At 45.2% G+C, this 22,986-nt stretch overlaps 1 protein-coding gene across 1 annotated transcript in view; it reads right to left on the reverse strand.

Moving 5' to 3' along the window:
* Positions 1-22,986, reverse strand: part of CPM (carboxypeptidase M) — a 144,164-nt gene that overhangs the window by 37,825 nt on the left and 83,353 nt on the right. The window contains exon 4 of the mRNA XM_063927498.1: positions 9,522-9,694. Coding sequence (XP_063783568.1) covers positions 9,522-9,694 — 173 coding nt within the window. The remainder of the gene's footprint in view (positions 1-9,521; positions 9,695-22,986) is intronic.

Consider the following 22,986-nt stretch of genomic DNA (forward strand, 5'->3'; position numbering starts at 1 on the left):
AGGGTAAATGGGGACATGCAGGTAAGTATCCTTGATGTCCAGAGAGACCCTGTAATCCCCCTCGTCCAGGATCGCAATAATCGCCCTGAGCGATTCCATCTTGAACTTGAATCTTTTGTTATAGTTGTTTAAATTTAAGATGGGTCTCACCGAACCGTCCGGTTTCGGTACCACAAACATTGTGGAAAAGTAACCCTTTTCCTGTTGAAGGAGGGGTACCTTGATAATCACTTGCTGTGAATACAGTTTTTTGGATAGCCACCAACACTGCCTCCCTGGCAGAGGGAGTTGCCGGTAAGGCAAATTTTAGGAAACGGCGGGGGGGGAGACGTCTCGAATTCCAGCCTGTACCTCTGAGATACTGTTTGAAGAACCCAGGGATCCACCTGTGAGAGAGCCCACTGTGCGCTGAAATTTCTGAGACGGGCCCCCACCGTACCCGGGTCCGCCTGAGCAGCCCCAGCGTCATGCTGTGGACTTACCGGACGCAGGGGAGGACTTCTGCTCCCGGGAACTAGCTGTGTGCTGCAGCTTTTTCCCTCTACCTTTTCCTCTTGGCAGAAAAGATGAGCCTCTAGCCCTCTACTTTTCTGGGGCCGAAGGGACTGTACCTGATAATACAGTGCTTACTTTTGCTGTGGGGTAGCTTGTGGCAAAAGTTTTGATTTCCCAGCCGTAGCTGTGGAAACGAGGTCTGAAAGACCATCCCCAAACAGTTCCACCCCCTTCTAGGGCAAACTTCCATGTGCCGTTTTGAATCGGCATCGCCCGACCATTGCCGAGTCCATAACCCCCGTCTGGCGGCAATGGTTTTACATAGCGCTTATTAGTGATGCCAGTCGGCAAATATCCCTCTGTGCATCACGCATGTATAAGACAGCGTCTTTTATATGCTCTATTTTCAGCAAAATATTGTCCCTATCTATAGTATAAATATTATCCGACAGGGAATCTGACCACGCAGCTGCCGCACTGCACATCCATGCCGAGGCAATAGCAGGTCTCAATATAATGCCCGTGTGTGTGTATATAGCTTTAAGGGTAGTTTTCTGCTTTCTATCAGCAGGTCCTTCAGGGCGGCCGTATCCGTGACGGTAGTGCCACCTTTTTTAATAAGCGTGTAACCGCTTTATCTACCCTAGGGGTTATTTCCCAACGTGACCTATCCTCTGGCGGAAAAGGGTACGCTGCTTAGAAATTATCAATTTCTTATCGGGGGAAGTCCACGCTTCCTCCCACACCTCATATCAATTCCTCAGATGCAGGAAAACTACTGGTAGTTTTCTGTCACCAAACATAATACCCTTTTTTTGTGGTATCTGGGGTATTATCAGAAATGTGTAATACATTTTTAATTGCCTCAATCATGTAACGGGTGGCCCTATTGGAAGGTACACTAGTCTCATCGTCGTCGACACTGGAGTCGGTCTCCGTGTCAACATCTGTGTCTGCCATCTGAGGTAGCGGGCGTTTTAGAGCCCCTGATGACATGTGAGACGCTTGGACAGGCACAAGCTGAGCAGCCGGCTGTCCTATGTCGTCAAACCTTTTATGTAAGGAGTTGACACTGTCACGTAATTCCTTCCATAAGTCCATCCACACTGGTGTCGACCCCGCAGGGGGTGACATCCCATTCACAGGCATTTGCTCCGCCTCCACATCATTATCCTCATCATACATGTCGACACAGCAGTACAGACACACAGCACACACACAGGGAATGCTCTGACAGAGGACAGAACCCCACAAAGCCCGTTGGGGAGACAGAGGGAGAGTATGCCAGCACACACCAGAGCGCTATATATCACAGGGATATCACCTATAGAGAGTGTTTTCCCTTATAGCTGCATAATATATATATATATATATACTGCGCCTAATTTGTGCCCCCCCTCTCTTTTTAACCCTTTTCTGTAGTGCAGGACTGCAGGGGAGAGCCAGGGAGCGATCCCTCCAGCAGAGCTGTGAGGGAAAATGGCGCCAGTGTGCTGAGGGAGATGGCTCCGCGCCTTTTTCGGCGGGCTTTCTCCCGCTATTGTAAAAGTTCTGGCAGGGGTTAATAAACACCTATATAGCCCCTGGGGCTATATATGGTGTCAGTTCGCCAGCCAAGGTGTTAATATTGCTGCTCAGGGCGCCCCCCCCCCAGCGCCCTGCACCCATCAGTGACCGCAGTGTGTGGTGTGCATGAGGAGCAATGGCGCACAGCTGCAGTGCTGTGCGCTACCTTGGGAAGACAGAAGTCTTCAGCCGCCGATTTTCCGGACCACCTTCTTGCTTCTGGCTCTGTAAGGGGGACGGCGGCGCGGCTCTGGGAACGGACGACGAGGTCGGGTCCTGTGTTCGATCCCTCTGGAGCTAATGGTGTCCAGTAGCCTAAGAAGCCCAAGCTACCACCACTTAGGTAGGTTCGCGTCTTCTCCCCTTAGTCCCTCGGTGCAGTGAGCCTGTTGCCAGCAGGTCTCACTGAAAATAAAAAACCTAACATATACTTTCTTCCTAGGAGCTCAGGAGAGCCCCTAGTGTGCATCCAGCTCAGCCGGGCACAGAAATCTAACTGAGGCTTGGAGGAGGGTCATAGGGGGAGGAGCCAGTGCACACCAGATAGTCCTAAAGCTTTCTTTAGATGTGCCCAGTCTCCTGCGGAGCCGTCTATTCCCCATGGTCCTTACGGAGTCCCCAGCATCCACTAGGACGTCAGAGAAAAATAACTTACATCCAAATGTAAATGAGCCCCAAAGTTAGTAAAATCTATTTGTTGAAGAAAAGACACTGATATTTTTCAGGGATTGTTCATGTACAGTATTGTGTTTTACAAGAGGTTCCATATACTGTAAGTGCCCACGAGAAACCTTATTTAAAATGCATGTAGGCTAGACTGACCATATTATCCCTTTAACATGGGACACTCATGAATTACACAGGTTCTGTGGCTGCTTAAAACCAGGTAACATGCAGGCTTGTAGTCAGCCAGCAACAGAACCTGTGTAATTAATAATAATAATAATAATAATTTTATTTATATAGCGCTCTTTCTCCAGTAGGACTCAAGGCGCTTAACAGATACATAGCATAATATAGTACAGAAAATAATGAAGTACATTTTCATAAAATACAGAAGCATGAAGATACTAAAAGGGACATTATGGAAATGCTTGAGTAAACAGAAAAGTCTTGAGTCTACTTTTGAAGGATTCTATAGTTGGGGCCTCTCGCACTGTGCGGGGAAGTGAGTTCCATAGAGTCGGAGCCGCATGACTTAAAGCTCGACCCCCAGATGAATTACGGTAGATTCTAGGTACTGCTAAAAGTCCTTCATCTACAGATCGCAGTAATCGAGTGGGGCAGTATGGGGTCAAAAGCTGTTTCAGGTACCTTGGGCCTTGGTCATGTAATGCTTTGAAACTCAGTAAGCCAATCTTGAAGATGATTCGCCATCGTACAGGCAGCCAGTGAAGGGAGTAGAGGATGGGTGTTATGTGGCTAGAACGGGGCTGATTGGTTTATAGCCTGGCAGCTGTGTTTTGCACTAGCTGTAAGCGCTGCAATTCTTTTGCTGGTAGACCAAGGTAGAGGGCATTACAGTAGTCTAAACGAGATGATACAAATGCATGTATGACTTTTGGCATATCATCTGAGGGAATTAAGTGCTTGATTCTGGCTATGTTCCTCAGGTGAAAGAATGAGGATTTGATTGTGGCTGATATCTGATGTTTAAGTGTCAAGCCACCATCCAGGACAACGCCAAGATTCCGCACACGATTACTGGTCTGTAATTCTGAATCCCCGAGTGTAAGTCCATTTGGTTGGCTATGCTGCAGTCTTGTCCTTTGATGTTGCGGTCATATCATAAGGACCTCTGTTTTATCCGGGTTCAGTCGCAGCCAACTGGCGCTCATCCACTCCTGTAGTTCAGCTAGACAGCCATTTAGGGTTGCTATTAGGTTATCAGTGCCCGGAGCAAAGGACAAGTACAGTTGTGTATCATCTGCATAGCAGTGGTAGACCAGGCCATGGCGCCTGATTATTTCGCCCAATGGGAGCATGTATACAGCAAACAGCATGGGGGATAGTATAGAACCTTGTGGGACACCACATGGCAATGGCACTGGTGGTGATGAGTATAATCCAGATGATACTCTCTGTGACCTGCCTGTGAGAAATGATTTGAACCAGCTTAGGACTGTGCCATCCAGACCACAGAAATGTATCAGTCGCTCAATCAGAAGCCCATGGTCCACGGTATCAAATGCTGCCGAGAGATCCAGAAGGATTAATATTGAACAGTCACCTCTGTCTTTTGCTATCAGAAGATCATTTAACACACACACCAGGGCTGTTTCAGTGCTATGTCTTCTCCTGAATCCTGATTGAAATGGATCATAAATATCATGGGTTGTCAGGCGGGTTTCCAGTTGATTTGCAACGACTTTCTCAATAACCTTTCCTAGGAAAGGAAGGTTTGATACCGGTCTGTAGTTGGTCATGCAGTCGGGATCTAAATTAGGTTTTTTAAGAAGCGGTCTAACAATTGCTTCCTTTAGGGGTTCAGGAAAAATGCCTGTCTGCAAAGAGCATTGAACAATTTTTGTAAAGACAGGACCAATTATATCCATACAACCTATTAGAAGCTTGGTTGAGGCTGGGTCCAGATCACAGGTGGTGGGACGCAAAATCCGAGCAATTTCAGCAGTGTCCTTTACATCCACTGGATCAAAGCTGGTCCATGAAGGCAGGTAGCTTATATTGGCAGGCTTTGTAGTTTGGCACTCCTTTGATGGCACTGTGGAGATTCCGCCCGGATGGTGGATATTTTATCTGCAAAGAAGTTTGCAAACTCATTGCATTTTGCCTGGGAGAGGGTCTCATCAGTCTGCAGGCATGCTGGCTTGCAAAGCATCTCCACTGTGCGGAAAAGTTGAGCTGGCCTATTGTTTGCTGCTGTGATCTCATTTGACAGGAACTGTGCTTTCTTACGAGTGATTGTCGATTGATATTCTTCGTTATGCTTTATTAGTTTTATTTTGTCATCCACTAGGTTAGTCTTCCTCCATCGTCTTTCCAGTCTACGCCCCCTTTTCTTGAGCTCACTAACACTGTTGTCGAACCATGGAGCTTGATGTTGTGGTTTACGAGGTCTTAAACGCACAGGGGCGATAATATCAATTGCAGCCATAACATCCCTATTATAATAACGGACTAGGGAACAGGGATCTTCACAGGCACCCAGTATAGCAGAGAGATCCAGATTTGCTGCAAGAGCCTGGGGAGTCATACCCCTCCTTGGACGATACCTGGTCAACTCCACGGGCAGAGATCTTATTTGAGGGGTTGCAACTGAGAACCAGAGGGAGTAGTGGTCTGACCAGATGACTGGGTTTATTTTTATGTCAGTGACTTCTAATCCAATCTGAAAGACAAGGTCGAGAGTGTGACCACTTTTATGTGTGGCAGAGGGAATGACCTGTGTGAAGCCCAGACCATTCATTGTGCACAGGAGGTCTTGGCCAAGGCGTGAGAGCTCATCATCCACCCATGCATTGAAATCCCCGAGGATGAGCCATTTTTTATGTTCCAGACCCAGGCCAGCAACAGTGTCTGCAATTTCTTGTAGAAATATCTTTCCATCTCCAGGTGGCCGGTAAATGAGAAGTACTCTGAAACCTAATCCTGTCGAACTCCGGGCAGCAATGCACTCAAATGAGCGAGTAGTTTCAATAGGGTTGACCCTAAGTTTAAGTCCTTTTTTGAAGCAGATAGCCACCCCGCCACCCCTGCGGTCCAGTCTTGGGTTGTGGATGACAGAGTAGTTTGTTGGTACTGCAGCCTCCAATATAGGTGCTGCATTTTCATCTAGCCAGGTCTCTGTAATACAGGCTAGATCTGCAGATTCAATAAGGTCAGCAATTGTTGCAGTCTTGTTTCTTATAGATCTGGCATTACAAAGGACTGACCTGATTGGGCATACCAGAGGGCCTTCAGTTTTCTTTATGTTAAGTGCAGGAGCTCTGGGTATGGGGGCCACAAAGTGAGAGTTGACAGTTCTGTCCTTCCAAACACAGGGCCGTCTTTTGGGTATCACTTCTATTTGATTGTTCTTTGAGTATGGGGGTGAGCAGGTGGGCAAAGGACTTAGATGGTTACCGGGGGAAATACATTTCCGGCCTGCTCGCTTCCCACGAATGCGCCTGTGTTTTCTTTTTAAAATGCCAAGGGATTGGAGAATAAAAGCCTGTGATGGTGTGATAGGAACTGCAGAACGTGTTGGGCGGAGTGAAAGAATGAAGCTGGAGCAATACGTATACATTTGGTCATCAATGACAGATTACTATAAATTTGAGCTGCATATGATGATGAGAGAGGGAGAGAAAGCAGTGTTTTTTTTTTTTGTTCTTGTTTTTTTTTTTCCTTTTTGTGTTTTGTTTTCCCCCAATTCGGTATGTGATCCAAAATTATAATGGGATTATGAACAAAGTTATTGCTATAACCTATTGTGTATATTTGAAGCAAGTAATAAATAAAATAACTGCTGATTTAGTCAATTATCCTAGGATAGGTAGCCTTTTGGAAAGGTGTTAGAAACCAATTCCTACTGTGTAGGTGTGAAAAGTCTCAGTGTGAGAGGCCTTTGAAGTAGATTTTTTTTGTGGGGGTAGTGATAACCTGTCCTGGAAATGGATCCTGATTTTAAACAGTGACCCTTCAGCAATTCAGAGCCTGAATATACTGATATTAGTAGATTAATGCAATAAGTCAGTTATTTGTTGCTCAGAGAACAGAGGTGGATGATGTCTAAGTGAGGGGCTGGATGTAGCCAAAGATAGGTTGTAATCCAAGCTTCTAATAGGTTGTATGGATATAATTGGTCCTGTCTTTACAAAAATTGTTCAATGCTCTTTGCAGACAGGCATTTTTCCTGGACCCCTAAAGGAAGCAATTGTTAGACCGCTTCTTAAAAAACCTAATTTAGATCCCGACTGCATGACCAACTACAGACCGGTATCAAACCTTCCTTTCCTAGGAAAGGTTATTGAGAAAGTCGTTGCAAATCAACTGGAAACCCGCCTGACAACCCATGATATTTATGATCCATTTCAATCAGGATTCAGGAGAAGACATAGCACTGAAACAGCCCTGGTGTGTGTGTTAAATGATCTCCTGATGGCAAAAGACAGAGGTAACTGTTCAATATTAATCCTTCTGGATCTCTCGGCAGCATTTGATACCGTGGACCATGGGCTTCTGATTGAGCGACTGATACATTTCTGTGGTCTGGATGGCACAGTCCTAAGCTGGTTTAAATCATTTCTCACAGGCAGGTCACAGAGAGTATCATCTGGATTATACTCATCACCACCAGTGCCATTGCCATGTGGTGTCCCACAAGGTTCTATACTATCCCCCATGCTTTTTGCAGTATACATGCTCCCATTGGGCGAAATAATCAGGCGCCATGGCCTGGTCTACCACTGCTATGCAGATGATACACAACTGTACTTGTCCTTTGCTCCGGGCACTGATAACCCAATAGCAACCCTAAATGGCTGTCTAGCTGAACTACAGGAGTGGATGAGCGCCAGTTGGCTGCAACTGAACCCGGATAAAACAGAGGTCCTTATGATACGACCGCAACATCAAAGGACAAGACTGCAGCATAGCCAACCAACTGGACTTACACTCGGGATTCAGAATTACAGACCAGTGATCGTGTGCGGAATCTTGGCGTTGTCCTGGATGGTGGCTTGACACTTAAACATCAGATATCAGCCACAATCAAATCCTCATTCTTTCACCTGAGGAACATAGCCAGAATCAAGCACTTAATTCCCTCAGATGATATGCCAAAAGTCATACATGCATTTGTATCATCTCGTTTAGACTACTGTAATGCCCTCTACCTTGGTCTACCAGCAAAAGAATTGCAGCGCTTACAGCTGGTGCAAAACACAGCTGCCAGGCTATTAACCAATCAGCCCCGTTCTAGCCACATAACACCCATCCTCTACTCCCTTCACTGGCTGCCTGTACGATGGCGAATCATCTTCAAGATTGGCTTACTGAGTTTCAAAGCATTACATGACCAAGGCCCAAGGTACCTGAAACAGCTTCTGACCCCATACTGCCCCACTCGATTACTGCGATCTGTAGATGAAGGACTTTTAGCAGTACCTAGAATCTACCGTAATTCATCTGGGGGTCGAGCTTTAAGTCATGCGGCTCCGACTCTATGGAATTCACTTCCCCGCACAGTGCGAGAGGCCCCAACTATAGAATCCTTCAAAAGTAGCATCAAGACTTTTCTGTTTACTCAAGCATTTCCATAATGTCCCTTTTAGTATCGTCATGCTTCTGTATTTTATGAAAATGTACTTCATTATTTTCTGTACTATATTATGCAATGTATCTGTTAAGCGCCTTGAGTCCTACTGGAGAAAGAGCGCTATATAAATAAAATTATTATTATTATTATTAATCCACAGTACCTTATCTGGGTAATGTCCAATGCAGAGTACAGCAGCTGCTAAACTGAAGGATTTCTCAGTGGAGATATGCAGAGGATTCAGTCCAGGATTCAATCCAGTGTGTATCTCAGCGCAGGAATGCAATCCGTTGGTTTTAATGAAATGTCTGTGTAGAGTAGTACAAGTTCAAGGTAAGTCCTTGGATATTTATGATGATTCATAGGTCAGTTGTGGTGAATTTAAGCTGTTTTATGGAGATGATCAGGAGCATACAAAAGGTGAGGCAGCCACCTTGGGCGCCATACTAATTCATGAGTGTCCCAGGTTAAAGGGATAATATGGTCAGCCTAGCCTACATGCATTGCGCCTAATAGCCATAAGGGCCACTGCACCTTATAACCAGAGAAATGGCACTGATGATCCCATTTTAATGTGTGTATCTCTGATTTCTCAATTTCCCCAAGAATGTAAAAGCTGCATAATGGGGATAAGGTGTAATCAGGGAGATTGCTGGACTATTCAGGGAGTCAGGGAGCTTGTTGCTATTTCAGGGAGTCTCCTGCAGAATGCAGGAGAGTAGGCAACTATGCTTTGCACATGTGCAGGACCCATTCTGTGCATGTGCGAATGGGTTCTGTGATGTAGAAAGCAGGGCAGCTGCAGATTATCAGTGACTGACAGTCTGCTGACATTTGGGAGGCGGAGAGGAAGCAGTGGTGGCCTCAATTTCCCAAAACGAAGGCAAGTTCCTGCCGCTTAGGGGGAGGGAAAAGGCCAGGGATCTGGTTGCACTGAGATGAGTGGTTTGCGCATCCCCATGGGTGCTGTATGCCACTCGATGGTGAGTGAGCGACCCAACGTGTGCATCCTAGGTGGTAGGTCAGATCACTACTGCAGCAGGAGTGCAGTAGCAGCAGTGATAACTCAAGAAAGCGGTCACTGCTGCTACTGGATAGCGCAAGAAAGCAGAAGTGATAGCAACTTCAATCACATCTGAATGACCTTCATTATACAGTTATACAAGTCATACATGCAAGCTGGTAAAATGTTTGTACTTACCTGCCAATTAAACTGTCACAATCTGGTGGGATTGAATTTTCAAAGCCATCTGGGTTCATAGAAGGCATTATATGTATCCGGGTTTTAGTGATCAGTTGTGTAATAACTGAGTCATTCTGATAATTGGTTAGCAGGTATTCTATCATATGAAGCATTAATTCTCTCCCAACTGCCTGGTTTAAACAAAACATAAAAATATATGATTTAGGAAGTCCATATAGCTGTGTTGATAAGACTTTTATGACATGATATGGAATACAATCACAGCCAATGTATTGTGTATGACACAAAATACATTGTTATAAGTGTTTTCTTGCTGCATTTTATATAAACAAGTAGCATTAATATTTCACCAAAAAGCACGTAGAAGTTATATAGAATCAAATGATGTGTAATATACTGTATGTTAAAAGTTAACATATGTTCTGTATTGTTTAATTCCCACCACAACCCTAACTGTGTAGAGTTTGTATATTCTCCCCACACTTGTGTAGTTTCCCTTTGGGTACACTAGTTTCCTCCCACAATCCAAAAATATACTGGTAGGTTAGCTGGCTCATGACAAAAATTAAACCTAGTGTTTATGATTATAAACTCCACTGGGGCAAAGACTAATGTGAATGGCAAATATTCTCCTAAAAGCACTGCAAAACATGTGTGCACTACAGTATATAAATAACTAGTCCTAAATAAAAAGTAATAAAACTATATTTTAAAATATACCAACAAATAAAAAAACATATCACATCAAAATAATGCTTAAAAAATGCACAAAGACCCATTGGGCTTTTGAATACATATTAATAATGTGATCAGGGAGAAAGCATTTCAAGTATAAAACATACATTGCCATTTTGCTTGGTCAGATATCCACATACTGTAGATCAACCAATACTTGTACTCATTGTGAAAATAAAGTATATTCACCTCCAGTGTGCTTCATAAATTAGGTCCATTTGCACCCCTACTCAAGTTGTTGCAAAATAATGTCAATATATCTCAAGTCACACTAGTTGCCATACGCTAGCCACACAAAGTGCAACTTTTCATCCAAGTAGCCAACTGAATGATTATCTGGCTAACTAAGCAATCATAAAGTCTGACTCCACCCACTATCCAAATTTCCAAATTTTTAATAATATCAGCCAACTAAAAAACTATTCTATCCAATTTAACAATTTTCTGATGCCACAAAAGTAGGCTTAAGAGCCCTGGCACTATTGGCACCATGGCTGGCTATAGCCATGTGGCATGCACACATTTTTGAAGGTCTGCCCAACTCCCCAACCCCCCCTTCACCTGGGGAAACCAGCTCAGGTGCCAACTGGCTTGGTAATGGTTGGTCTCATGGTACAGGGAATCTCACACTCCAGAAACCCTCTCTATGGTTCCACCAGCCCAGGCTGGCAAAGCTCAGTGCTGGTCATCCTGAAATCAGTGGGAAACCATGTCAGTTTTTCTCCTGATAATGGAGTAAAAATGGATTGAGAAGAACAAAGTTAAAGTAAAGCAGCGCCCTGCGACCTCTCTTTACCTACCTGGCAGACACCCTGCCACTACCTGCCCCACAGAGTCTAATTTTTTTGTTTCTTAAAGAAAAAGGTTTTTTTTAGTCTACAAAAAAAAAAGTCTAAAAAACAGACACCCTGAAATTTCAACTGCCCATAAGAATGGCAATGGGTATCACAGCTTCTACCACCGATAGGGTTAAGGACAGCTATGAAAAGAAGGGTTAGAAATAATTTTCCTTCCACCAATGTGATCTCATCATCTTATCATTGCCATAATGATCAAGTGCACAGTGAGTCACTATTCTGTACTGTGTTTGTGAGGAGTTGCTTGATTGGTTACCTGCCTTATAGCACAGAAGCCAGTGTTTATGCCACCAGTAGTAAGTAACCTTGTTGTGCCTATGTCGTTCATACTTCAACTGCTGCCGCTGTGAAGCAGGAGCCGGCTACAGCAACAGTTATTAATAATAGACCCGCAGAGGAAAGTGAATGGTAAGTGCAGGCATACAGTGCAGACACCAGGGATGGCTATTTACCCCTATGTCGCTAAAAGTCACACTAGTGTCACAGGACCGATTGAGATGCTTGGTCTCAGAACTTAATTGATAATGTATTGGGAATTCCTGGGTAGTGACTGGGAGTTGGCTATTCCGGTGTATGGAGATGTACTATCTGATGGGCATGTCATGGGAGTGCCAGGGGTGTGTATCATAACAGTTTACGAATTCAGATGCTTAATCACCTACATTGGAGTCCATACTCTGAGGAGTAATCTGCCCCTTGAATGGGACTGCTGCAAGTTTTCATGGTGCTTTCAATGGTTGCAAACACCAAGCGAAGCGTGATTGTTGCATCTAAAGACACATAAAGTGGGCATCTCAGTCCTTGCACATGCAGAAGCAAGGATCTACACCAAGAAAAAAGCAAGGATCTACACCAAGGAAGAAGCAAGGATCTACACCAAGAAAGAAGCAAGGATCTACACCAAGCAAGAAGCAAGGATCTACACCAAGGAAGAAGCAAGGATCTACACCAGGGATGGGGAACCTACGGCCCTCCAGCTGTTGTTGAACTACACATCCCAGCATGCCCTGCAACAGTTTTAGCATGGCCAAATAGCAAAACTGTAGCAAGGCATGCTGGTATGTGTAGTTCAACAACAGCTGGAGGGCCAAAGGTTCCCCACCCCTGATCTACACCAAGGAAGAAGCAAGGATCTACACCAAGGAAGGTCTTATACTAGTATGATTTTAATATTGCAGCTGTGACTGCGGTAAGACACAAACTCGGATGTGTCAGTGTCTGACCAAAGTCTGCTTTTTATGTGAGGCTTTGAAACATGACTTTTACAGCTAGTTAAACTTCTAAGCCTGTCGCTAAAACCAGAATATTGGAACAATGGAATATAGGAAAACCTCACCTGTTGTTGAGGTATCCGGTCTCTAGGTCAACCATACTTAGGTCGACATGCATTAGGTCGACATGGTTTCTATGTCAACATGGTTACTAGGTCGACATGACAAAAGGTCGACATGAGGTTTTTTTATATATTTTTTTTACTTTTTCAGACTTTACTATCCACTTGGACTACAATTGGGAACGGTAACCAGTGCCGAGCGCAGCGGTAGTCGCTTGCCATGCGAGGGGACACGGTGCACTAATTGGGGTTCCTGGTCACTCTACAAAGAAAACGACACCAAAAGAATAAAAAAACTAATGTTGACCTTTTGTCAAGTGACAATTCTAATTGCACAGCTGGACACAAGGAGATTGACAGAAAGAGGGCGTTTCTGGGTGTCAACTGACCGTTTTCTGGGAATGTTTAGAAAAATGCAGGCGTGGCCGGGCATTTGCTGGGTGGGTATCTGACATCATTACCGTGTCATTCATCGCACAGGATAAGTAACTACAGGGCTGGTCTTGTTTTGCACAAAATGTGTTTGCAGGCGCTCTGCTGCACAGCATACTTGCCTACCTGACCCTCTCCATGAGGGAGAAAATGCTCTGTTCCTGGACTTTCCTGGTAATGTATGATTGCCATCACCTGTGGTGAAACACCTTTCTTATCAATTAACAAGCTCACCACAAGTGATGGCAATCATACATTACCAGGAAAGTCCAGGGACAGAGCATTTTCTCCCTCATGGAGAGGGTCAGGTAGGCAAGTATGCTGCACAGGCGTTCGCACTCCTGCAAAGCGAAAATACACTCCCCCGTGGGCGGCAACTATGTGTTTGCACGGCTGCTAAAAACTGCTAGCGAGCGATCAACTCGGAATGACCCCCTACATGTGAAAAGTAGGGAAAAATATTTTAAGGTTAAAGTGTCGGGACTCAGGGCCTGATTCTGATTTAGGAATAAAATAAAAAAAGAGCAGGTAACTCCATGTAAAACCATGTCTCACTGCAGATAGATCAGATTTCTAATATGCAGAGAGATTTAGATCTGGAAGGGATGTGTCCAAGTTTGATCTAAATTGCAGTGTATAAATACAGCTGGCCAGAATTTGTGGGCTACATGCAAAAGCAGACAGTTCTTACCCCCACATCATACTTGCCTACTCTGCCTTATAGCACAGAAGCCAGTGTTTGTGCTGCCAGTAGTATCTACCCTTGTCTATCTATGCATGGCATTGTTCAGTGATATGAGGGTTCTGTGCGTTATAATAGAGCTGCTTCGAAAAAATTAAACTTCTTTTTGGCCTTTACATGCAACAGAATGGTATTCCCACTGCACAGAGGGCCTGATTCAGAGATGGATGCAATGCTGATGTTTACAGATTTGAGCGCTTAGTTTTGTACTGTGCATCATCAGAGTTGCAGTGCGCACGCACCAAGTTTTGTTAAGAAGGGTGGTCACAGCGAGGGCTTGGACACTGAGTGATTGACAGACAGGGACTGTTTGTTTGAAGTATCAGGGGATGGTGACTCAAATGCAGGCGTGTTGTGACCATTTGTAGGCATTTCTCAGCCTGCAACTGTGTCTCCATATGTAGTTGCAAAGGCACTGGCATCTTAGTTCAGACAGGTAGAGGCATTTTGGGGGGCGGTGTGGGGGCGTTTCTGGAAACGGGGGGCATCACTCCCCATTTTCCAGGAGTGGCAAGGCCAGGGTTTCCGTCTCTAGACGCATACATCCTCACAAGGTGCCCTACGACAGCCAGCCTTACTCAGCTGGCCATCTGCGGGAAACATCGAGATAATCAGTCGCGATGTTGATCCCAGGCTGCAACCTCAGTCACAGCGCTGGGATTGCAAGTGCAGCAAGGAGGTGTCTGACACCTCCTTTTGCAATTGCATTTTCAATGGACAGATTTTCAAAGTCGCTTGTATGCGACTTTACAAATCCGTCTATTGCTGAATCAGGCCCTTAATTCAGACAGCCATTCCATTGGTTACTCAGGAGTTCGGAGATTGACCAAAGTGCGAGCAATGGTGTGCTTTTGTACGCAACCACCAAATTTGAGAGGACGCCATTGGGCATTTCAATATAAATCTCGTAGCTGCGACATTTGTATATTTTCGCAGATCCCCTGTATACGAGATCACAGTCGCGACAGTATTTGCCCAGAGTCTGATAACTCTGCTTACGTTGGTTTGTGGGGTCAGTATAACAGGCAGCTTGCATCCTATTACATTTGTCAGCGAGACCTTTCTTTTACTCTACTCTCCCTGTTTGACATAAAACCTAGATAGCGTAAAACACCCTCTCTCTTATGTGCGTCTGAAATTATTGTAAAGCTTGCTGAGTCACTATGCGACTCACTATACTGTACATAACCAGTTTATCAGGTATTCCACCTGGAAGGGAGAATAGTGAAAGACAAAAAGCATCTGATTTCAGCAACCATCATTTCAAGGTTGTGATATCCTTACTATAGGGTGAGTGCTATGATATAGCTTGTAGCAGCAGCGAGGCCTCTAGAATATCTAGCAGAGCCATTTCAATGTAGTCTAAAGGTGGGTACACACTGGCCGATATATCGGCCGTTCTGTTGAACGGCCAATATATTGCGGGTCCATCGGCCAGTGTGTACGGGCGATGTGTCTGTGAACTCCGTCGTTCACAGACATATCGCGTCGGCCCCGCAGCACAGCCGATGGCCAATATATCTACCGATATATTGGCGCATCGCTGTGTGTGTACAGGCGACCATGCTGTGGCGGCCGGCGGTGATTGACAGTTGAACTGGGCAGGCGTGTGTACACGCCCGCCCAGCTCATGACGTCAGTCTCCGACAGATCGGGCAGTGTGTATGCACCACAGTGCCTGAGCCGTACATAGATATATCTGCAGATTAATAGCCGATATATCTATCAGTGTGTACCCACCTTTAGTATTACACAGGTGTGTCGAGCAAATGTTCCCCATGGTTATTTACATCTCCTCTTATCTAGCCAGCTATCCCAAAGGGGATGGGGGGAGAAGTGCCAGCGGGTTATTCCACACCAAATTAACACAGGTCTCAGTCTGACCGTTTCAGATTGTGATGAAATTTGGTGTAATAAATGCTGCCATTGGTGTATAAAAAACAAACCCAATTCTTAGGCTGATATGTTCAACGGTTTTGAAGTAATGTGACACTGTCAAGAAGGTGACACGTTGGATTCAATTGTTTGGTAAGTAGGACAGGCTCCCCGGGTTCCTAGAGGATGATCGGACACTCAGACCACTTACCGCGGCTTCTGGTACAGTAGTTGTCGTGGTACAAGTTGGGAAAGGATGAAACGGGGGAGTCACGAAGGAGAATCGCTAATTCTGCCTAGCGACAAAGCCTGGTATTAGTATCTTGCTGGCGGGCATTTCTAACAATATGTCCTCGTATGCAGCTGTTAAGATCTGATGGGCTCTCTATGGGGGTCATTCTGACCTGATTGTAGCTGTGCTAAATTTAGCAGAGCTACGATCACTTACACTGACATGCGGGGGGACGCCCAGCACAGGGCTAGCCCGCCCCGCATGTCAGGCCGCTCCCCTGCACAAGTACAAAAGTATTGCACAGCAGCGATGCTTTTGTACTTGAAGAGTAACTCCCGGCCAGCGCAGCCCCTGCGTCCCTACTACTCGTCCCTGCCTGGGTCACAGCAGCTGCGTGTGACGTCACGCAGCTGCTGCGGCCCGGACCGCGCCCACAAAACAGCGGCTCTTAAACACAGTCTGAGGGTGATGGGGTGGGTCACAAAGGGGCACAGTTATTTCAGTGAGGGGTCACAACGGGCACGGTTATTTCAGTGGGGGACCGCAGTAATATGCCTTTAAAGCTGCAATTTTTATCACAAAAAAATGTGTTGTTAACTTTTTTTGGTTGTTAAATTGATCTTGCAGCTCACTTAAATGAGCTAGAGTATTAGGCAAGGTCTTATTTTAAACCTCTTTTTATTAGAGATGAGCGGGTTTGGTTTTACTCGGATTTACTCGGTTCTCAAAACGGCATCTTATTGGCTCACGGACGTCATGTGTTTTGGATAGCCAATAAGAAACATCTGGATAAAACCGAACTGGCGTTAATTCTGGCGTTACATTCGAACCCGCTCATCTTTACTTTTTATGGGCTTTCATATGCTAACACAGCAGTATGTTTCCATAAAAATGTAAACATTTTCAAAAACAAATTTATTTTTTCCCAAAAAGCCAATATTTAACATTTTTGAAAAAAATCTCAAAATTCTTTCATACTCTTATTAATAAATCCGCAAACTTTTATTTTGGAATCATGATGGGATCACATACTATAAGAGCTTTCATTTTTTAATAATTCATGAAAATTGTATTTAAAAATCAACAAACAATCAGATATATTAAGCCTGGAGAAGTGATAAAGCAGTGATAAGCGGAAGGTGATAACGCACCAGACAATCATTAAGGGTTAGAAAAATGACAGTTGGGAGATGATTGGCTGGTGCATTATCACCTTCCATTTATCACTTCTTTATCACTGCTTTATCACTTCTCCAGGCTTAATACATCTGCCCCAATATTTTTTTTCCAGTTCACTACATTAGAGAAAAGCACATTAGACGGGTTCACTACGGGTGGCCGGCGGTCGGGCTCCCGGCGACCAGCATCCCGGCGCCGGGAGGCCGACCGCCGGCTTACCGACAGCTTGGCGAGCGCAAATGAGCCCCTTGCGGGCTCGCTGCGCTCGCCACGCTACGGGCACGGTGGCGCGCTACGCGCGCCACACTATTTTATTCTCCCTCTATGGGGGTCGTGGACCCCCACGAGGGAAAATAAGTGTCGGTAAGCCGGCGGTCGGGCTCCCGGCGCCGGTATACTGAGCGCCGGGAGCCCGACCGCCGGCAAACAGAAGACCACCCCATTAGACAAATGCACATTCCTCTTCAGGTGTGTTTGGGGATGAGATTCTACAGACAGTGCCTACTCCCACTTCTGTGCTGGTGCATAATCTTAAGTGGAAAGATATTCCATGTGGAAAGATACTTCAATTGTGTTGAATGTGCCCGCCTTTTTCCTGGCCCACTACAAGAGGTCCAGGGACAGCATAGCTTTGGGTGGGCTTTAAATAGTGAAGAAATCCCATTGGTCACTGTTAAGCCCATCCAAACATAACCTGTCCTTGGACCATTTGACTGGGCAGAGCAAAACATTACAGGAATGCATGTTACTTTTTTACTTTCAAAGTTGTTCTTGTTCTTAAATTGTGCAGCTGACCCATCAGAGAAGTAGAAAATCTTTTTTGGTCATTTTTCAAATTTATTTTACTCTACTAGAAGTTTTAGTGTCCTCTGGAAGCAAACACGGATGACTGAGGCTACTTCTTGTGAGTGCAGTGTTGTTCCACATGGAGTACTGTATCTTTCCACTTAAGTTTGAGCGACGGGATGTGGTCAAGCTCCACCGGACGGAATCCCGGCGGTCGGAATACGGACACCGGAATCCCGACCGGCACAATCCCGACATATTCTCCCTCTGTAGGTGTCCACGACACCCATAGAGGGAGAATAAATTAGTGTGCCGAGCGTAGCGAGGCACCGTGCCCGCAGTGTGGCATGTGCAGTGAGCCCGCAAAGGGCTGCGTTGCGCTCGCCCCCCTGTCGAGATTGTGCCAGCCGGGATCCCATCCGGTGGGATTTCGTACTGATCCCTGTGCGACTACACAGAACCGGGAGTAGGCACTGTCTGTAGAATCTCATCCCCAAACACCCCTGAAGAGGAACGTGCAGTTATGTAATGTAGTGAACTGGAAAAAATATTGTTTGTTGATTTTTAAATATAATTTTTATGAATCACTCAAAAATAAAAGCTCTTATAGCTTATGGCTTTTTTGAGAAAATCTAATTTTTTTATTTTTTTTTATTTTTATTTTTATGGAAACATGTTTTACATGGCAAATAAGCCTCGAAACAGAAGTATTTACACTTGTTTCCAACACTGCATAGCCCACAACTGCATCATCATGCCCTCTGTGACTAAGGGGCCTATTTATCACCATCCGCACCCAGGATGCGGATAACAGGTGATAAAATCACCCAAACTCGCACTGCGATAATTGATTACATCGCAGGGATGTATCAATTATCGCATGCAGGCACAGAGCTTGCGGTCAAGCTCTGTCCCTGCGATGACACTCCGCAGCATCATTGGGGTATTTTTTGTAAAAAATACCCCGATGTCCTGCTGCGCATGCGCCACCCCCACCAACATATCGCCGCTACCACTGCCGCCTGGTCGACCCCCGCCGCGACTACCCCCGCATGCCGCGGGTCCCCCCCCCCCAGCAGATTAATATACTTAACAGTCCAGGGAGCCGGTCCTGTGTGCTGCGGTGACCCCTGGTGCTGTAAAGTGTGCTGCCGCTTTGCAGCATCACTTTACTGCACTGGCGTCACATTGCAGCACATGGGGGACCCGGCAGTGCTCACCGGAGCAGTAGACACCAACTCCCTGGACAGGTATGTTTTTGTTTTTTTTGTTTTTACACACTGATCAGCTTGTGTGTCCATTGGACACACATAGCTGATCACTGTAGCCGGGTCCCGCTCAGCTTTCTCTGCCAGGGGCAGAGAAAGCTGGGCAAATGCCTCCCTATTGCAGTGCTGCCCTGTGATCTCGCCAGCCTGTGCTGGCGAGATTATCACAGGGCACAATGCGGTATTTTTTCACATTTTTTTTAAAGTAAATCTGGTCAGATCGCATTTCCCATTATAAGTATGGGGAATGCGATGTGGCTTGCTAAAAAAAAGTGAATTAAAGGGTTTGCAGCAGTTTTTCATGAAAACTGCTCCAAATGCCCTTTAATTCATTCAGGTGATACTAACATAATGTGAAAAGGGTGTGAAAACACCCCTTTTCACATTATTTTAGTAAAAATAATGTTATTAAATAGATCTCTATGTGAGACCAGCCCATCACAAATCAATAATGTCTTTTCAATCACAAGTGTAAATATGACTGAAATGCAATTAACCCTGCATCTCCTATAGACGCATAGCTCAGTGCCCGAGAATGCGCAGTGCAAAATCACGCAAGCTATGCTCCGCAAACAATACAGCATTAACCCCAAGATATGCAATTAGTTAAGGGCAAAGTTCACAGGCAAGTTCAGAATACTTGGAAACCCTCAGCTGCGGACCTCAGCTGCAGATCTGAGATGGAAATCTGAGTAACCTGAAGGTTACTCAGATGACCGATGGTCCCACAGATTGATCCAATGGTGCATCTTGAGGCGCAATAGCGGATTGCGGAAGAAGTCAGGAGATGTCTATTTACACAAGACGCCTCCTGCTGCATTAGCATATTAGAGCTGTATGGTATTGCACAGCCGCTTTCCTGCAGCTGTGCAATATCGTACATCTTTGAATTAGGCCCATAGGTTGGGAAGTATCATGCATTGCATATTACATGTGATACACGTATGGCATGCATAGCAGTGATTATTAACACCGTATGCATGAATAATTCCAAATACAAAGGCAATGAACAGCTCTCAACAAATGTGACCCAGAAATTCTGGCACATCAACTTTAATTTTGTGATAGTCGGAGAAGCTGATTTCATCTCATTCCATACCTGGCCAATCTGGTGATTAAAGAAACTAGAGTATTAAAATGAATATTTATAATTCACTGCTCCTGGAATCATTTTAGTCCCTAGTCTATGGCAGACGAATACTGACATACTGCCATGCTGGATGCATTTATGGTCAGAAACCTTTTTCCTCTTAAATGTTGCTCTGTGCATAGGCTTACCATACTATCCCTTTAAACAGAGACACTACTAAATTATACAGGTTCTGTGGCTGGCTGACTTCAAGACTGCATTTCCCCTGGTTTTAATCAGTCAAAGAACCAGCATAATCCATGAGTGTCCTGGTTTAAAGGGATGGTATGGTAAGTGGATGTGGTATAGAAGATCTACATGCATTAGGTCAACCCCATATGGTATACAGACACATGGTCGCCATGGACAAAAGGTCAACATGGACCTAATGTATGTCAATCAATAGTCCAGATTCCATGGTAAGCCTATTTATGCACATCATAGGAAACAATGGGGGTCATTCCGACCCGATCGCTTGCTGCAGTTCATCGCAGTGCAGCGATCGGGTCGGATCTGTGCATGCGCTGCTGTGCGCCAGCCCATGCTGGACGGCCGAAGGCCGTTGTTCCCTAGCGATCGCCTCTGCCTGATTGACAGGCAGAGGCAGTCGCTGGGCGGGAGGGGGCTGGACGGCGGCGTTAAGCCGCCATTTAGGGGACACGGTCCGGCCAACGCAAGCGTGGCCGGACCGTTGGGCGGTGGGCGGGCCGCGGCAGCTGCATGATGTCACACGCAGTCGCTGCATCTCAGGCAGCGAAGAGGTTCTCCCGGCCAGCCGCAGGAGCTGCGCTGGCCGGGAGTTACTCCTCAAACTGTGCAATGCTTTTGCATTTCTGCTGGGCGTCTCCCCGCATGTCTGAGTACCTGGTCATAGATGTGCTAAATTTAGCACAGCTACGATCAACTCGGAATGACTCCCATTGTGTGGCAACACAAACACACTTCACACCATTACACAATTACCAGCCAGAATTTCTCTATTAGTTCTCCTGCTAACGCAAAACTGCAGGAGCTGGTGTATGCCACAACAGGTGAGGTTTTCCAATATTCCAGTGTCCAATGTGTGTGTTCTTCAGCTCACTGCAAACTGCACAACCTTGTTTTTGCTACAGGCTTAGAAATCTGTGGTGTCTGACTGCCATGCCTAATTTGTCACCAGGCATGATGAGTTGTGGTCTGAAATTCCTCTTTGCAATAAGATGTTTCTTAACTTACTTGTTTGTTTGTTTTAGTATGCAGAAAAACAGAGTTTGTCAACTTCTTTCAACAAATGAGAGCTGCACAAGAACACTGCTCAAAATAAATTAAAGAAATGAATGTGGTCATCTTTATAAGTGGATAAATTATTCATACTGATTTGAATAACTAACTAGCTGTAAGTCATGTTTCGAATGCCACACATAACAAGCAAACTCTGCAGCATCTGAGTTTGTGTCTTACCGCAGTCACAGCTGCGACTTTAGACTCATACTAGTATGAGCCAGGCTTGCCTAACCCTCCTGCATTCAGTGGGAGGCTCCCGATTTTTAACGTACCCTCCCGCTGGCCTGCAAATATTGGGGCTAATTCTGAGTTGATCGCAGCAGGATTTGTGTTAGCAGTTGGGCAAAACCATGTGCACTGCAGGGGAGGCAGATATAACATGTGCAGAGAGAGTTAGATTTGGGTGGGTTATTTTGTTTCTGTGCAGGGTAAATACAGAATAGAAACAATAAAATAAAACTTCTTAAACAATATATAATTTAAATATGTATTATACATACAGTATATTACACACGGCCGTTATTGCACACTAATACCCACATTGATAAAAATTTCACAGGGCATATATTATGCAACAAACTTATGTTGCCAACATAAAGTCTCTGTTTATACTTTCTTCATATTTGTGACACAGTGGCAATTATACTTTCTCACCATCTGCAACTATTGTAGCTGTACTCCATGGCAACTGTAGTTGAAATCAGTGCTTATTGGGGATAATACAGACCTGATTGCTGCTGTGCGTTTAGATCTGAACTGCGTATGCACCGCAATGGTCAGTGACAGGATGGTGCAATAAATCTGATCGCACGGGCGTTTGCAAGGTGATTGACAGGAAGAGGCCGTTTGTTGGTGGCAACTGACCATTTTCAGGGAGTGTCCAGACAAACGCAGGCGTGTCAAAGCGTTTGAAGGGAGGGTGTCTGATGTCAGCTTTGGCCCCAATCAGCAAGAGGCGGCTGAGTAAGGCCTGGGCTGAGCAGAGAAAATCAGTTTGTGCAGCTCTGCTACACATAGAAACTCACACTTGCACAGCGAATTCACCCTCCCTCTGTAGGTGGCGACTATCTGATCGCAGGGCAGCGATCAGGTCTGAATTACTCCCATTGTATCCACATAGCACTCGGTCATATAGATTCATTCAGTAATAATGATCAGCTCACGGATTTCCCAATTTTAATCAGACTCTCTGACCCTCACACTGTCCGATCCTGATTTGGTATACAAAGCCAATCTTTCAAGATGTTCAGCTGATCAGGCTGATTACATCAGAACAAAAGCTTAAATGCTGGCAAACAGTCCAGAGTATGCGCTCCAAGAACAGTATGGGTTTAGAATGGCAGACTCCTATATTTCTCTCACCCACTCCCACCAAGCGGTTTGGTGACGAGTCTCCTCTCCCACTAGGTAGCGGCTTTCCTCACCGGACAATCAATAGGCTATTGTTGCAGAGACTTTATGTTGGCAACATAAGTTTGTTGCATAATATATGCCCTGTGATATTATCAATGTGCAACACCGGCCGTGTGTAATATATATATATGATACATTTTTAAATTATATATTGTTTAAGAAGTTTTATTTTATTGTTTCTATTCTGATACAACAGTGCTCTATTTGTACATGTGCAT

The sequence above is a fragment of the Pseudophryne corroboree genome, chromosome 6, assembly GCF_028390025.1.
Source record: "Pseudophryne corroboree isolate aPseCor3 chromosome 6, aPseCor3.hap2, whole genome shotgun sequence".
Lineage (NCBI taxonomy): Eukaryota > Metazoa > Chordata > Amphibia > Anura > Myobatrachidae > Pseudophryne > Pseudophryne corroboree.